The sequence below is a fragment of the Lipomyces tetrasporus genome (genome assembly GCF_029532465.1).
Source record: "Lipomyces tetrasporus strain NRRL Y-64009 chromosome Unknown POJ06scaffold_3, whole genome shotgun sequence".
NCBI classification, from domain to species: Eukaryota; Fungi; Ascomycota; class Lipomycetes; order Lipomycetales; family Lipomycetaceae; genus Lipomyces; species Lipomyces tetrasporus.
The window spans coordinates 1,307,161-1,324,025 of NW_026611598.1; the positions used below are offsets into that span (position 1 = coordinate 1,307,161).

The 16,865-nt window shown below is 51.0% G+C and overlaps 3 protein-coding genes across 3 annotated transcripts; 2 read left to right on the forward strand and 1 right to left on the reverse strand.

Moving 5' to 3' along the window:
• Positions 1-1,707: 1,707 nt before the first annotated feature.
• POJ06DRAFT_77443 (P-loop containing nucleoside triphosphate hydrolase protein) lies at positions 1,708-6,685 on the forward strand. Its single transcript, XM_056191543.1, has 3 exons — positions 1,708-2,421; positions 2,477-4,744; positions 4,799-6,685. Exons 1-3 carry the CDS (start codon positions 1,830-1,832, stop codon positions 6,490-6,492), a joined length of 4,554 nt encoding a protein of 1,517 aa, XP_056045579.1. The 5' UTR covers positions 1,708-1,829; the 3' UTR covers positions 6,493-6,685.
• A 2,073-nt stretch (positions 6,686-8,758) lies between these two features.
• Positions 8,759-11,158, forward strand: POJ06DRAFT_248844 (uncharacterized protein). The gene is made up of 4 exons (XM_056187088.1): positions 8,759-8,932; positions 9,123-9,227; positions 9,316-9,561; positions 9,617-11,158. Exons 1-4 carry the CDS (start codon positions 8,909-8,911, stop codon positions 10,940-10,942), a joined length of 1,701 nt encoding a protein of 566 aa, XP_056045580.1. The 5' UTR covers positions 8,759-8,908; the 3' UTR covers positions 10,943-11,158.
• POJ06DRAFT_248845 (P-loop containing nucleoside triphosphate hydrolase protein) lies at positions 11,159-16,193 on the reverse strand. Its single transcript, XM_056187089.1, has 3 exons — positions 15,530-16,193; positions 13,209-15,476; positions 11,159-13,158 (listed from the first exon to the last, which is right to left on the reverse strand). Exons 1-3 carry the CDS (start codon positions 16,116-16,118, stop codon positions 11,471-11,473), a joined length of 4,545 nt encoding a protein of 1,514 aa, XP_056045581.1. The 5' UTR covers positions 16,119-16,193; the 3' UTR covers positions 11,159-11,470.
• Between the last annotated feature and the right edge of the window lie 672 nt (positions 16,194-16,865).

The window sequence follows — 16,865 nt, forward strand, 5'->3', positions numbered from 1 at the left end:
CAAGTGACCAGACTAAGTAGCGGGCAGATGTAAAATCCCCTTCAAAAATAGTCACTGCGTAAAGCAAAAGGATGGTATACACACTATAAATCTTCGTCGGAATGGCTGTCAGATGGATCTATTTAGCGTTTAGTTTACTTAATAAATTAGCTGCGTAATTCAAGTATGAAGTAACGTGGTCGAAAACTGGGAGGCTGGTTAATGTGGGGTGTGTAGGCGGACTTTTGGAAGCGGATTTTAGAAGTCGATACTCGTACAGTCTGCCCCGGCGGGATCCTGCAATTTAATGTTGTTAGTTAGCAGAACCCGGTCTTAGATAAATGCTATAGTTACCTAAAATTCCTCTCGATACACGGGGAGAAATATGCGACATGTAAAAGATGTCCCGCTGCGTACCGACGGAAATCCGCGAGAATCTTGGGAGTTGCGATTCCTGCGGGAAGACTCTAATTCAGCGGCGGTGACTATCCCAAAACGGATAGCTCCCTCAGAGTGAGATACTTGTAATATAATCTGAAATCGTAACAAACCCGCAAGTTTATCAATCTTTCCTCCACAGATTGTGAAAGCCACCACCTATACAATATTGGCCAGGGTAAAGCATGTGACTTCTGCGCAATGGCAAAGCAGACGCCGTACGCACGTATCCCCAACAAAGGCTTGCCGAGAACGGAGCAAACCGTAATTGCGTGAGAGACCCGGCCCGAATGACAGTACGGCGAACCCTATGACATGTCGGGTTAGACGACTTTCACTTGGTAGTATGCTCTTCCAAACCCCCGAAATAGCAATCATAATACTGAATGAAATCGATCTTTTAAGCCGGCATGATTTCGAAGTAACATTGAGAGTAACACTTACGCCGGCTTTCCAAAAGGTCAGGTCCGGTCCGGGTCAGCTAGCTACGTAGGTCTAGGACTTATGCCCTATGCGAGCCCTAACGGCAATTAGAACCTTGGTCAAGCCGATAACTCCTTTAGGGCCGATTCTTTTTCTTGTAAAAATTCGCGTCACATTAATGACTGTCCGTGAGGTTGCGAGCAGTGGGATCAATTAATAGTCATCCGGTCTGGTTTGCAGAAACACATTTTATCGCTTGCACGAAGCGACTCTATGTCAGAAACGATTTAGACGCCGAAACAGCCGGTGCTAAGATATTCTATTACACTTATGTTTCTCTATCACTCTTACGTGCTAGTCAAGAAGCACCCACGTGCACTAACCCGTACAAGCTCTACCACGTCATCCAAAAACTACTAGAACTCGTCTACATTCATTGCCGCAAGCTGCAGTAAACCCGAAGAATAGACAGTCTAAGAGCATTTGCGACGATCAGATAGTGCTTCATTGTCCATGTTAGATAAAGAGATCAGAATCGAAGAACCCATGCTGATGAAGCCCATCATTAAGGTTTAGACGGCGTTGTATTGCGCTCGGGCGCGCTCTTGGTAGTGCCCGTGCATTTTAATTTCGCATTGGCCCTCGAGAACAGATCATATCAAATCTCTACAAGAGTCTGCGCTGGTTAACATTCAGCATCATTCAGGTTGCATCATCCGGCGGATATCAAGTCCGCCTTTCTGATTCTGTCGAAGGACGGTAAATGGATTGTAGTAAGATTGTTTTATGTTTACCAAATATGGATCAGCCAATCCCTTATCACCGCAATCTCCGCAAGGGTCGGTTCGTCGATGCTGACGCACTATTACTCACTGATCCAAAATCGCTGATTTACGTTCGCGTGTCCTCAGCCTTGCGATTCTTTATTTTTGTCATTTCCCTTCCTGGTCAGCGAATATCCTTGTCAATTGCATCCCCCTTTGCCAAGCATGGCACTCGCGCAGACCGTGCGACGCAATCCATTGGCAACTCTAGACTTCCCGACATTCTCTCCTGCACTCGATGGCTTCTGCCGTGACGAGGAAGGATGGGGTCCTGTGTCCGAGAACTTCTACGACTTCACGCCATGCTTTTCCGAAGGTGTCCTCGTTGACTTTACGTCCCTCTTTATCATTATACTGGGCAGCTATCAGATTTCTCAGCTTTTCAAGGTCAAACCTGTCCCTACCCGCAAGAACTGGCACTACTACACCAAGCTTGCACTCGTCGGTCTACTTGCTATCACGACCCTCAGCTATGCTAGGCAGATGATCAACGTCTACGATGACGCCCTCATGGACGTCAGGCTCTACGCCACAGTCTTCAATTTCTTTGCGATGTGCGTCGCAATGTATTTGCATCATCTCGAGCACAACCGGTCGCGTGTCGCCAACGGTGTCTTGCTGGTTTACTGGCTGCTAGTCATTCTCACCGACGGCGCTCGTTTGGTTGGATTCATCAACCGAGAAGCGCACGTGAAGGCCCCAGGAATCATTTCCACATTCGGATTCTCGTTCATTATTTCCATCTGCGTGTTTGTCTGTATGTGGTTGGCGTCGATCTGACAAATGGCTGATTTCTAACGTTCTGCGCATAGTGGAGGCATTCGTACCCAAGGCACGGTCTGGATATGAGGCACTTATTGATGAGATGGACGAGTCGCCATTGGACCGTGCCAACGTTTTCTCGCGTCTGACATTCACGTGGATGTATCCGTTGATGAAACGAGGATACGAGGCTTACTTGACCGACGAGGATCTGCCTGGACTTGCCAAGGGCTGCAAGACCGATGACTGCCGTGCTCATTTCGATAAGCATTGGCACGATCAAAAGAAGAAGTCATCTCCGTCTATAGCACTGGCTCTCGTGTTTGCGTTTGGTCGCGACTACCTCGTGGGAATGGTTCTTAAGATCTGTGGCGACATTCTGGCCTTCTCTCAGCCACTCTTGCTTAGACGCTTGATTTTGTTCATCATTTCCTATACGACGGACGAGCCCGAGCCTTTCACTGGCGGCTTGGTCATCGCGTTTGGCATGTTCTTCGTCTCACTCGGCCAGACGGCTTTCCAGCAGCAATACTACTATTGTGCCATGCTCACTGGAATGAAGCTCAAGACTGGGCTCACATCGGCAATTTATCATAAGTCCCTCGTTCTCTCCGGCGAGGCCAAGTCGCAAAAGTCCACCGGCGATATTGTCAATCTTATGTCGGTCGACGCTCAGCGTCTCCATGATTTCACTTTGATGGCCCAGTTTCTTTGGTCTGGTCCATTCCAGATTGGCCTCTGCTTGTACAATTTGCATGATCTTGTCGGTAACAGCATGTGGGCTGGATTCTTTGTCATGGTTTTGATGATTCCAGTCAATGGCTTGATAGCGCGCAAGGAGCAAGCGTTGCAGAAAGAGCAGATGAAGACTAAAGACTTGCGCACGCGTCTGACGACCGAGATTCTCAACAACATCAAGAGTCTCAAACTTTACGGATGGGAGAAGCCATATATGGACAAGCTTTCGCACGTGCGAAACGATCTCGAGCTCGGGACCATGAAGGTCATGGCTGTATACAATTCCGTCTCAAGCTTCATGTGGACATGCGCTCCATTCCTGGTCTCGTGCTCTACGTTTGGTATCTTCGTGTTCACGTCGTCGACCCCTCTTACCACTGACCTTGTCTTTCCTGCGCTAGCGTTCTTCAATTTGCTCACGTTACCACTTTCTGTACTTCCCCGCTCTGTCAGTGGGTTTATTGAGTCGTCAGTCGCGGCGGGTCGTCTTCGGGACTTTTTCCTTTCCTCAGAGCTTCAGGATGACGCCGTCGAGCGAAAAGAAGCTGCTACAAACGTGGGCGATGAATCAGTTTCCATTCGAAATGGTACCTTCTTGTGGGAACAGGGCGGAAATCATCCTCCTGCATTGAAGAACATCGATTTTGTTGCTCGAAAAGGCGGGTTGGCTTGTATCGTCGGTCGCGTCGGATCCGGAAAGTCAGGATTTATGCAAGCTATCCTCGGCGACTTGTTCAAAGAGCACGGTTCCGTTGTCGTGCGCGGACGGGTTGCGTACGCGGCTCAGTCGCCGTGGATAATGAATGCCACTGTGAGGGACAACATTACGTTCGGATATCGTTTCGACGCCGATTTCTACGAGAAGACCGTCAAGGCGTGTGCTCTGATTGATGATTTCGCCGCGCTTCCTGACAGTGATGAGACGCTTGTCGGCGAAAAAGGTATTTCGCTGTCCGGCGGCCAGAAAGCTAGACTGAGCTTGGCTCGCGCCGTGTATGCTCGTGCGGATGTCTACATTTTGGATGATCCTCTCTCTGCTGTTGATCAACATGTTGGTCGGCATCTGATTGACAATGTTCTCGGCCCCAACGGTTTGTTGGCTTCAAGGACTCGCGTCCTTGCTACCAACTCTATCACTGTTTTGTCTCAGGCAAGCAATATTGTCATGTTGCGTGACGGTGAAATTATTGAGCAAGGAACGTACGAGGAAGTTATGACTTCCAAGGCAGAAATATACAACCTGATCAAGGAATTCGGCAAAAAGACAGTCACAGAAGTGGAAGGGACCGAGGGCCAAGTCATTACTGTCGAGAGCGGCGTGTCTCTGGACGATGAGGCGGTCCTGAAGAAATCGGGCCGGCGTGACAGTGTCGGCACTCTTCGCCGCGCTAGTACCGCTAGTATCAAGCGTCCCCAGATAGTTGACGAGGAGAGCCAGAAACGCTCTCATCAGGCGAAGGAGCACAGTGAGCAGGGTCAGGTTAAATGGGCTGTTTACAAGGAATACGCCAAGGCGGCGAATTTGTTCGCTGTTATTTTATCTATTGCGCTCTTGGCGGGATGTCAGGGGTTCGAATTGTGTGAGTTTATTTTACCCAACAGCTGATGATCTGGACAGCGCTAACCAAAAGTAGTGGGCACGGTTTGGCTTGAGCATTGGTCCGAGGTTAATACTGCTGTGGGCGAAAATCCCAATACGGGAATGTACCTTGGCGTGTACTCCGTCCTTGGTTTCGTCGCATCAGCGTTGGCCGTTGGCCAGACGCTAGTGCTGAGAATCGTCTGCACAATCCAAGCCTCTCGCAAGCTGCACAACCAGATGGCAGAGGCCATCGTCCGAAGTCCAATGTCATTCTTTGATACTACGCCTGTCGGCCGTATCATCAACCGGTTCACGACCGATATCTACCGTATCGATGATGTCTTGGGCGGTGTGTTTGCAATGCTCTTCAATGACACGATATACGTCTGCTTCACGTTTATTGTTATCTCGGCCACGTTACCTGCGTTCATACCTCTGATCTTGCCGGTGACGGCTCTGTACCTGTACTACCAGCGCTTCTATCTACGGACCTCGCGAGAGCTCAAGCGTCTCGATTCTGTGTCCCGGTCACCGATCTATGCACACTTCCAGGAATCCCTTAGCGGAGTGAATACTATCCGTGCGTTTCGACAGAGCGACCGGTTCAGCACTACGAACGAGTTGCACGTTGACCACAACCTCCGCGCTTATTTCCTGTCCATCAACACCAGCCGATGGTTGGGTGTCCGTCTCGAGTTCGCTTGCTCTCTTGTTATCTTCGCGACTGCCGGTCTGTCTATTGTCAACGTCTCGTCCGGCGGTGTGAGCGCAGGTTTGGTTGGTTTGGCGATGACTTACGCGTTACAGGTGACTCGTTCACTAGCATTCATCGTCCGTCTGACCAGCGACATCGAGGTCAACACGGTGTCGGTCGAGCGCATCCTCGAATATGCGCGTCTGCCGAGCGAAGCCCCGGCCATCATTCCCAACCGCCGCCCGCCTGCGGCATGGCCAGGAGCCGGTGAAGTTGTGTTCGAGCACTACTCTACTCGGTACCGCGAGGGTCTTGATCTCGTGTTGAAGGATATCAACCTGCATATCAAGCCGCGCGAGAAAGTCGGCATTGTCGGACGCACCGGAGCGGGCAAGAGCTCGCTTACGCTGGCGCTGTTCCGCATGATCGAGCCAGAAGAGGGACACATCGACATTGACGCTCTGGACACGTCGACTATTGGCTTGAGCGACCTGCGACAGAGATTGGCCATCATTCCACAGGACTCGCAGGCGTTCGAAGGCACCATTCGCGACAATCTTGATCCTGCGCACGCGCACGATGATACAGAGCTGTGGGAAGTCCTCGAGCTTTCACACTTGAAGGAGCATGTCTCTAAGATGGACGGAGGATTGAGCGCACGTGTGGCGGAAGCCGGCTCGAATTTATCGGTCGGCCAGCGCCAACTGATGTCGCTCGCCCGGGCCCTCTTGACGCCGTCCAAGGTCCTCGTGCTCGATGAGGCGACAGCAGCCGTGGACGTCGAGACAGATCAGATCCTGCAGGAAACCATTCGGAAAGAATTTAAAGATCGCACCATTCTCACTATCGCGCACAGACTGAACACGATCATTGACAGCGACAAGATCGTCGTCTTGTCGGCTGGCAAGGTCGCCGAATTCGACAGTCCCGAGAATTTGCTTGCGAACCCGAATTCGATGTTTTATTCGCTGTGTAAGCAGGGCGGCTTGGTCGGTTCCGACGAAGCGTCATCTACGTCTGCCGCGCCAGCAGATGTCGCGAAGGATGAATAGAAAAATTTCCGCCAAAAGTAGTTAGATTGTTACATGACTGGTCTTATTTTGGTCGCCGTTTGGCAATTTTACATTGCGTGAAGCGCTTGGAAAATCATTTTGGAGCAAATCAGTTTGGTACTGACAGTTAAGGTTTTACGGCGGGGCTTAGGGCGCCACACTTCGTCCAATGTATTGCAGACCATTGAAGGCTTGGGCATACGTGTACCACCAGTCAAACTAATGTTGCATAATGATTCATATGCGTAACTGGACACGTTTCAGCGGACTTTCTCAAAACGTTCGAGAAAATTTCACGCTTCCAGGGCTTGAAACAGATGCTAAACATATTTATAAATGGAGTTCATAGATTGCTACTCTTAATATTGTAGGGCGTAGTCAGTATTATGTCGCCAATCGAAGCTAACGCTGCCAGACCGACCCTGATGCCGTCCGATGCATTTGCATGTGGGCGTCAGATTAGCGTCCAATTGCAGACTTGCAGCTCATCGGGGTCAGATTGTTCTTTTATAGTACTAATGGTGCCGCGCACATTGCCACAGGAGATCATAGAAGGACAACAGACACGAGACAGGAGGTTCCACTTCTTGGTAGTACGGTTCTTTGTAGCCCTGGGCAGATGAATGGACCGGCGCGTTGGCATGGCGGAAGCAACAATGGCACGCGGGCGATGGAACTGCCGCAGAAGCGCCAGCAGAGCGAAGGTTTTCAAATTCAGGCACGGCCAAGCTGGCAAGCTCCTCGTGGGCGCGGACCTCAAATACTGCAACTAACTACATCTCACTAATTCATCTTTCGGTTACATTTAATTCGCATTGTCGACTGGCAGGCGCGAAGTTCGTCAGCGGTCCTATCTATTGCTCTGACGAGTAGTCGGCGCTGAATAAACATTGACGATTGTTCGCGCTTCGAGGAGCGATATATGCACAGTAGGCAGTTCGGCGAACTCAGTGCGCTATGTCGTTTCAAATGGTTAAGCGAATTCATTCCCTAATTATAGAATAGTGTTCCGCTGCAAATTTGATTTCTCAGCGTCCTGGCAAGGTTCGCAACGGTCACTGTAATAAATGTCACGCCGCAGTGGTCGATTGAATGAAGGTGAAGTTTGAAAATATGCTCTGAGCAATTGAATCCAAAAATAACTCTATCTTTACCAGACCGATGGTGGCTTTGTTTGCCAGACCGCCGATATCGGCGTTTCAGTCGTATCGTACCCCGGTTTCGCAAGCCACGAGTGTGGCGCTTGGTACGGAGGCGGTGCATGTGGCAAGTGGACCTGGACCCTGTGTAACTTTTGCCAGGACGCCGCCGAGCCACAGGCGACGCCGAGCTGTCGGAATCCGCACGCGGCATCCTTGCTTATTATTGTATACGCAGGCAACCCAGCTGACGTGTCTGGTCTGCCAATGGCAGCTGACAACAACCAAAACGCTAACTATAGAACTACGCAGGGGATTGATGAGATCATCATGCACGGTGGCCGTGCGGCGTTTGGCTCGCTCGCTACCGCCGTCCGCAATTAGTTGCCTAGGGCTCGCACCCGAACGGCGCTATAGTACCCCAGAAATGTCACGATGAGCCAGAGAACTGAGCTCTTTGCTCGCTAATTCCCCCCTTACGCATCCTTAGCCTTGCATGACATTATTTGGCGCGTTTTAGATTGGATCACTGTTGGAGTGTGCCTTGGGCGGCCTTATCGTCTATGAATATGTGCCCGTTGCCGTCGACCCTACGGCAGCCGAGAGTGTAAATCCGTAAATCCGTGGATTGTAAATCCGTGGATTACCAATATCTAGCAGTTGCTCCAAATCACAAACGGCCGGACCAAGCGCCCCATAACGCAGAAGCGAGTGCAACCGAAGATAACCGAGGGGCTAATTGATTCAACTGCTTATCTCGCGATTTCGTCACCCGCGGCCATGCAACATTTCCAATGGCCGAATCGACTGCGGTGGTCATGCCTCGTGGCCCATACGCACATCAACCAGATTCAAGCCAATCACTTCCAGGTATGCCATTTCCGGCTAACTGATGCCCGTAAATGCTCTTGATGGACACGGGGACTTCGATCTGCTTGCCTGTAAATGATTGTATAGTGTAGCGGTCTTCCTGATCCAATGAGTTGTGCCCCCTGAGATCTGGCCCTAACCCTATACATATTTGTGCCACGCCGTGGGTTGGGCTTAAGGCATAAATACGCTGCATTCTGCGATTGCTCGGCTATTCTAACAGGTGGCATTCGACAAGCTCGCGGCCATAGTTGCCACGGAGTGTCATCACCGAGACTAACCGCCGTAATCACACGTTCCACGACCAAGATGCGACTGATCGGTCGAGGTCGCATACTAATCATTGGTACAGACTTCGACGGTCCCACTGAGAAGAGTAGGATTCATTCACGGTGCTCAGCTTAAATATGCGTCTCGCCGTGTACGGCGCTGTAAGTAACCCCATTTGTTGGATTCGAAGTTGCTGTAAGGGTGCAGGCGGCACCGGTCAGTAGATCCTCTGTTGTCACCACGTTGTCGATTATGGAAGATTTTGTTCCTCTTCTTAGCCGGAATTGATTCTATCTTCATGTTATTATTGTTGGACTTGTAGCTGTTGTTAGCTTACACTTAGCCTTTTAGACTAGCACCGTCCTCGCGACCGCGGTCCTTGTATCCGCCTTCCAGCGGCGGCCGAATTTCTATTCCGCCTGTGTCTATCTCGCACAAAGTAATGCCTGTCTAATGGTATGCGTGGATTACATGTTTTTCTACATTCACAAGATCTTTCAATCGTAATAGGAACGAAATCAGGAATCTAACATACACGCAACAGGTTCTGGCCAACACGGGCATCTTCATGACAGTCCTCCTTGGCCGCATAGTACAAACAATCCTCTTTGGACCGCTACGAGTAATCGAGCTCGAGCATTTATATGAGAAAACATGGTACGCCGTTACAGAGACCTGTCTAGCGATGACCATCTTTCGCGACGAGTTCGATGCCCGGTTTCTAGTCATGTTTACAACCCTCTTGTTTTTAAAGATATTCCATTGGCTTGGGGCCGACCGAGTTGAATACGTAAGTGCGGATCGATGTGGTCTGAGTCGGGGATTGTGACCTAATTAGAAAACAGATGGAGCAAACCGCGCCTGCATCGCCGCTGATCTTTCACTTGCGGGTTTCGGTTACCCTCGGGCTGCTCAATTTCGTGGACATTTATATCATCAGATACGCATTGGATGATATCCTGACGCGAGGTCCCAATATGATGGTCATGTTCGCGTTTGAATTTGCTATATTGGCCACGACCGCGATGGCCACGACAGGACGATACATCTTGAGTCTAATCGAACTTCGCATCGTGGCTCGCGCGGACGAGGAGGTGGACGGGTGGGAACGCAAGGGCGAGTTCATGTTCTACCTCGACCTCGTGACAGACTTTGTAAAGCTGTTTATCTACTTGGGTTTCTTCTTGCTGATTCTGACCGTGTACGGTTTACCGCTGCATATCATCCGCGACGTGTACCTTACAATGCGGTCATTCATGACCCGCATACGCGACTTCTTGCGGTACAGGCAGGCCACATCGCAGATGAATAGTCGGTATCCGGATGCTACGGAGGAAGAAGTCTCACGCGAACCGACGTGCATTATTTGTCGCGAAGAGATGGTCGTCCCGACCAGCTTGCCGGACCAGCAGTCCACCCAACCCGAGCGCATGCGCCCAAAGAAGTTGCCGTGCGGCCATGTTCTGCATTTCGGCTGTTTGAGAAGCTGGTTGGAGCGACAACAACGCTGTCCAACTTGTCGGCGGCCGGTCCTGGAAAGCGCGAATCCCTCCCAGACACAGCCACAGCAGCAGCAGCAGCAGCAGCAGCAGCAGCAAGGCGCCCCTGCTCCCGGCCCGCTTCCGCCCCACAATGAGCAGGCCGGCGCGTCTAACCACGCAAGTGGACCTTCGCAACCAATCTCGCACGGCGCGTCTGACCAACCGCCGCAGGTAATGACACCTGAGCAACTTTACTTCCATCCCGGCCCACAACAAAGCCAGCAGGGTCAACAACAGCAGCCAGTCAGTTTGCCGCCAGGATTCCAGTTGCCGCAAGGCTGGGCCATCCTTCCGCTCCGTCAGTTTGCGAACGGGCTGCAACAAATCCAGATACGAGACAACGTGTGGGTCACGCTGGCGACTGTGCAGTATGTCGTGCCGTTGGGGAACGGCGTACTCGGCGTGCCGCCCGTTGATCCCGTCGCCACTTTTGGACCTCCGACCGCGTCTGCTGTACCAACTGCTGCTCCTCCTGCTCCATCATCTTCGCCGTCACAGGCTGCCGAAACCGCGGCAGACGCAGGATCCTCGTCAAGTCCCGCGCCAACGCCGACCACGTCGGCGCCATCCGAATCGCCCATGTCGGCAAATGCATCTACGCTGCCACAGGAATCGACCATAGACCAATAGCCAGCATTCGTTTATTCTGTATATATTGCACTCATGTTGTCTTCGTTCGCGGTTATAGTCGGTTTATGATTTTCATGATGTACTTGGCTCTTGGAATTGGGAACTGGAATTTAAGCCTACGTACTGCACGGTACCGGTACGCCTGCATTCGGCATTTCACTTGCAGATTTACACGCCCAGATGCAATTACTGCAAACAAAAAATAACATGAAAACATTCCAATTTATGTATATATGTACGTTTTGGCTTTCATTCAAATCAACTCAAATCAAAAAAAAGCACAAAAAAGGCAAAAAAGGCAAAAGGCAAACATGCTGACATAACAAAAATATGATTTCGACCTCAAGGTCATTCACAGATACTCAAACTTTGTGTTTCGAAGTATTCCAGCCTTGACTAATGATACTCTAAAATTCCCACGCGTTATCACACCATACAAATGCAAATCGACGACCAAAAAATTTTGACACTTAGAGCGTACCCATGTAAACGATCTACTTTTTTGCCCAACAATATGACGGAATCTATCTACTCCTTCCCGACTAAAGATGGCGCAGCAGAAGAAGACGCTTCGTCAGATCCAACCAAGCCGCCCTGCTTACACAGCGAATAAAACATCGAATTCGGGTTCGCAAGCAAATTCTCGGGACTGTCGAATTCGGCGACCTTGCCAGCCGACAAGACGACGATCTTGTCGCTGTCAATGATCGTGTTCAGTCTGTGCGCGATAGTGAGAATGGTGCGATCTTTAAATTCTTTCCGAATAGTTTCCTGCAGGATCTGATCTGTCTCGACGTCCACGGCTGCTGTCGCCTCATCGAGCACGAGGACCTTGGACGGCGTCAAGAGAGCCCGGGCAAGCGACATCAGTTGGCGCTGGCCGACCGATAAATTCGAGCCGCCTTCCGCCACACGCGCGCTCAATCCTCCGTCCATCCTCGAAACGTGCTCCTTCAAGTGTGAAAGCTCGAGGACTTCCCACAGCTCTGTATCGTCGTGCCCATGAGCAGGATCAAGATTGTCCCGAATGGTACCTTCGAACGCTTGCGAATCCTGCGGGATGATTGCCAACCTATGTCGCAGGTCGCTCAAGCCAATAGTCGATGTGTCCAGAGCATCAATGTCTATGTGTCCCTCTACTGGCTCGATCATGCGGAACAGCGCCAGCGTAAGCGAGCTCTTACCCGCTCCGGTACGTCCGACAATGCCGACTTTCTCGCGCGGCTTGATATGCAGGTTGACGTCCTTCAACACGAGATCAAGACCCTGGCGGTACCGTGTAGAGTAGTGCTCGAACACAACTTCACCTGCTGTTGGCCATGCTGCAGGCGGGCGGCGGTTGGGAATGATGGCCGGGGCTTCGCTCGGCAGACGAGAGTATTCCAAGATACGCTCCACCGAGACCACGTTGACTTCCACTTCGACCGTCATACGGACAATCCATGAGAGGGACTGCGTAATCTGTAACGCGTAGCTCATGGCCAAACCTACTAAACCCGCACGCACGCCACCAGACGAGACACTGATGATTGACAAGCCCGCAGCCGCAAAGATGATGACAGAGCCAATGAACTCGAGACGGACCGACAACCATCTGTTGGCGCTGACGGACGGGAAATTGGCGCGGAGATTGTAATCGACGTGGTGCTCGTTGACGTTGTTGAACCGGTCAATCTGGCGGAAAGCACGAATAGTACTGAGACCGCTGAGTGACTCCTGGAAGTGCGCATAGATCGGCGAACGCGAGACCGAGTCGAGACGCTTGAGCTCGCGCGAGGTGCGAAGGTAGTAGCGCTGGTAGTAGAGGTACAGACCAGTCAACGGCAAGATCAGGATCATGAACGCCGGGGTCGTGGTGGAGATGACAATCAAAGTGAAGCAGACCCGAATTGTGTTGTTGAAGAACATGGAAAACACGCGAGTCAAGACCTCATCGACACGGTAGATATCAGTCGTGAAACGGTTGATGACACGTCCGATAGGTGTAGTATCAAAGAATGACATCGGACTTCGGACGACGGCCTCTGCCATCTGGTTGTGCAGCTTGCGGGCGGCTTGAATTGTGCAGAAGATGAACAGCACAAGAGTGTAGCAAACTGTCAATGCTGAAGCGAAGATACCAAAGAACAAGTACACGCCGAGATACATGCCGGTATTGGGATTTTCGCCCGCATCCGTGTTAATCTCCGACCAGTGCTCAAGCCAGACATTGCCCACTACAAATGGTCAGCAAACCTATTCAGCCATGAATGAAAGACAAACTTACAAACGGAGACACCCTGAGATGTTATCAAGAGAACCATAAAGAATATGACGCTAGCTAAATTCGCCGCCTTGGCATATTCTTTGTACACATCCCATTTAACCTGACCCTGCTCACTATGCTCCTTAGCCTGACGCGAACGTTTCTGGCTCTCCTCGTCAACAATGCGCGGACGCTTGATACTAGCGGTACTAGCCCGGCGAAGAGTGCTGACACTTCCACGACGGCTCGGTCTCTTCAACACGGCCTCATCGTCCGAAGACGCGCCGCTCTCGACAGCAGTGACGGAGCCCTCACTTCCTTCTTCTTCCATAACAGCCTTCTTGCCGAATTCCTTTATCAAATTGTAGATCTCCGCCTTGGAAGCCATAACGTCCTCGTATGTTCCCTGCTCAATGATTTCGCCGTCGCGCAACATGGTAATGCTATTTGCCTGAGACAAAACTGTAATAGCGTTCGTAGCAAGAATGCGCGTCTTCGAAGCCAACAGACCATCGGGGCCGAGAACATTGTCGATTAGATGACGACCGACATGCTGATCAACAGCAGAGAGAGGATCATCCAAAACGTAAACGTCCGCACGAGCATACACGGCACGAGCCAAGCTGAGACGTGCCTTCTGGCCACCGGACAGCGAAATACCCTTCTCACCAACAAGAGTCTCATCACCGTCAGGAAGCGCGGCGAAATCCTCAAGTAGAGCGCACGCCTTGATGGTCTTCTCGTAGAAATCTGCCTGGAAACGAGATCCGAATGTAACGTTGTCCTTGACTGTTGCGTTCATAATCCACGGGGCCTGAGACGCATAGGCAATCCGTCCGTGTACGACCACGGAACCGTGCTCTTTGAACAAGTCCCCGAGAACTGCTTGCATAAATCCTGACTTTCCGGATCCGACGCGACCGACTATACAGGCCAGCTCGCCCTTGCGAGAAACAAAATTGATGTTCTTCAGAGCTGGAGGATGAGTTCCGGTCTCGTCCCACAAGAAAGTACCATTTCGAATAGTAACAGCTTCCTCGCCCATGTTTGTAACAGCTTCTTTTCGCTCGACGGCATCATCCTGAAGCTCACTTGCAAGGAAGAAGTCCTGGAGACGACTGGCCGCAACCGACGACTCAACAAGTTGAGTGATAGCCTGCGGAAACATCGCGAGCGGGAATGTGAGCAAATTGAAGAGCGAAAGCGCAGGGAAGACAATGTCAGTACTAAGAGGAGTCGACGACGTGAAGACGAACAAGCCAAAAGTAGAGCACGAGACGAGGAATGGAGCGCATGCCCACAGGAAACTCGTGACTGCTGAAAAAACACCCATTACTTTCAAGTTCTCGAGCTCGAGATCATTTCGCACGTGCGACAGCTTATCCATATATGGTTTCTCCCATCCGTAAAGCTTCACACTCTTGATGTTGTTGAGAATCTCAGTCGTCAGACGAGTACGTAAGTCCTTGGTCTTCATCTGCGCCTTCTGCAGCGCTCGCTGCTTGCGCGCAATAAAACCATTGGTGGGAATCATGACGACCATGACAAAGACGCCAGCCCACATGCTATTGCCCAGAAGACCGTACAGACTGTACAAGCAGAGGACGATCTGGAATGGACCTGACCACAAGACCTGGCCGTTCTGTGTGATATCCTGCAGACGCTGGGCATCGACCGACATTAGATTGACAATGTCACCGGTGGACTTCTGAGACTTCGCCTCACCGGATAGAACGACAGCCTTGCGATAGATGGATGACGTGAGCGCAGACTTGACCTGTATACCAACAGTCATTGCACGCTGGAAATGTTGGTGCTGGCACGCGGTCTGGGCGATCGAGACGAAGAACATTCCAAACGCGATGACCATTCCACCAGTGAATGGCTCGGGCTCGTCCGTCATGTAGGTATTGATGAACAAAATCAAGCGTCGGAGCAGGCGAGGCTGAGTAAATGCCAGAACATCGTTACCGACCTTGAAAATCATAGCCACCGTGTAAGTGCCACCGAAACCGCGCATAAGAGCCCACACCATAGAGGGCGATTTCTTAAGCTTTTCAATGACCCAGTACTTTTCGAATGCGGCACGGCATTCACCGGTCTTAACACCCTTGGCAAGTCCAGGAAGATCCTCCTCGGTCAAGTAAGTTTCATATCCAAGCTTCATCAATGGAGTCATCCAATCGAATGTGAGACGCGAGAATACGTTCGCACGGTCCAATGGCGATTCATCCATTTCGTCAATAAGCGCTTCATATGTAGATCGTGCCTTGGGAACAAACGCCTCCACTATAAGTAAACGTTAGAAATCAGCCACATTCAGATTGAATCGAGCTACATACGGACAAACACGCAGATAGAAATAATGAACGATAATCCGAATGTGGAAATGAATCCTGGAGTCTTCACGTGCGCTTCTCGGTTGATGAATCCCACCAAACGGGCGCCGTCGGTAAGAACGACAAACAGCCAGTAGAACAGCAGGACACCGTTGGCCACACGCGAGCGGTTGTGCTCGAGATGATGCAAATACATTGCGACACACAACCCAAAGAAATTCAACACCGAGGCGTAGAGCCTGACGTCCATGAGGGCGTCATCGTAGACGTTGATCATCTGCTTAGCATATCCGAGGGTAGTGATAGCAAGTAGACCGACGAGTGCAAGCTTGGTGTAGTAGTGCCAATTCTTGCGGGTCGGGACCGGCTTGACTTTGAAAAGCTGAGAAATCTGGAAGCTGCCCAGGATAATGATAAAGAGAGACGTAAAGTCAACGAGGACACCTTCGGAAAAGCATGGCGTGAAGTCGTAGAAGTTCTCGGACACAGGACCCCATCCTTCCTCATTGCGGCAGAAGCCATCCAGAGCAGGAGAGACTGTCGGGAAATCTAGAGTTCCCAATGGATTGCGCGGGAAACGCGCAGTATGCATGGTGGGCACGTCTGGTGAGGGAGCGTGCAATTGATTGAGTATGTGCTGAGGAGTAGCAAGAGCGAGGAAAAGAATCGGATAGAGAGGCGAAAGCTGGCATGGCTATAGAAGTCAGCAGTGTAATCGGCGATGCTGTGGGTTAAGCCTCGGGAGTAAGCGGGCGCGGATAGGGCATAACCGTCGTGCTGAGCCGCGGATGTGTTAAACCCGAAGCCGACGGCGATTGTGCTATCTGCGAATATCAGAGCGGTCTTGAATTATTCCGTACACTTTCTGTGCAATTCGTGTCATGTTGTTCAATCGACTAGACTATGACAGATCACGCGTGGGCTTGCAATGTCCACGTTAGTCCCTTGAGTCTGCCGGTGCTGGTCATAGTGGTCAAAATTTGGTTCCTAGCCCAAAAACGCGTGGTGCGGCGATGGTGACCCCCGTCCTGTTTACAAGAAGTAATGTCGGTTGCCTCTCGATCCACAGTCATCATTCTGATTTCTGTGTCCAAATTTGCAGTTGTCAATTTGGTACAATGATTGCAATCGTCGGAAATAAGATGGAGCTGATTTGCGCTATGAATTTGTACACCGAGTCAGATTCTCATGGCCGGGTCGGGACGCAAAATGCAACGGTGTGTGCGTGGCCACTGCGCGGACGATATTGAGTTCTGACCCGATTTCGGAGTTCTGCCCGTTCTATCTTCTCTGACTCTTACATTACACACAGTTGTAGACGTGTCAAAACAATCGAGCA

Bases quoted from the DNA above. Each gene is read 5' to 3' on its own strand.
- POJ06DRAFT_77443 (XM_056191543.1), top strand. From the start codon at position 1,830: ATGGCACTCGCGCAGACCGTGCGACGCAATCCATTGGCAACTCTAGAC. The intron at 2,422-2,476 runs GTATGTGGTTGG...TTCTGCGCATAG, and splicing joins TTCCATCTGCGTGTTTGTCT to TGGAGGCATTCGTACCCAAG. The intron at 4,745-4,798 runs GTGAGTTTATTT...AACCAAAAGTAG, and splicing joins ATGTCAGGGGTTCGAATTGT to TGGGCACGGTTTGGCTTGAG.
- POJ06DRAFT_248845 (XM_056187089.1), bottom strand. From the start codon at position 16,118: ATGCATACTGCGCGTTTCCCGCGCAATCCATTGGGAACTCTAGATTTC. The intron at 15,477-15,529 runs GTATGTAGCTCG...GTTTACTTATAG, and splicing joins TTCTATCTGCGTGTTTGTCC to TGGAGGCGTTTGTTCCCAAG. The intron at 13,159-13,208 runs GTAAGTTTGTCT...GACCATTTGTAG, and splicing joins ATCTCAGGGTGTCTCCGTTT to TGGGCAATGTCTGGCTTGAG.
- POJ06DRAFT_248844 (XM_056187088.1), top strand. From the start codon at position 8,909: ATGCGTCTCGCCGTGTACGGCGCT. The intron at 8,933-9,122 runs GTAAGTAACCCC...TTAGCCTTTTAG, and splicing joins GTCTCGCCGTGTACGGCGCT to ACTAGCACCGTCCTCGCGAC. The intron at 9,562-9,616 runs GTAAGTGCGGAT...ATTAGAAAACAG, and splicing joins GGGCCGACCGAGTTGAATAC to ATGGAGCAAACCGCGCCTGC.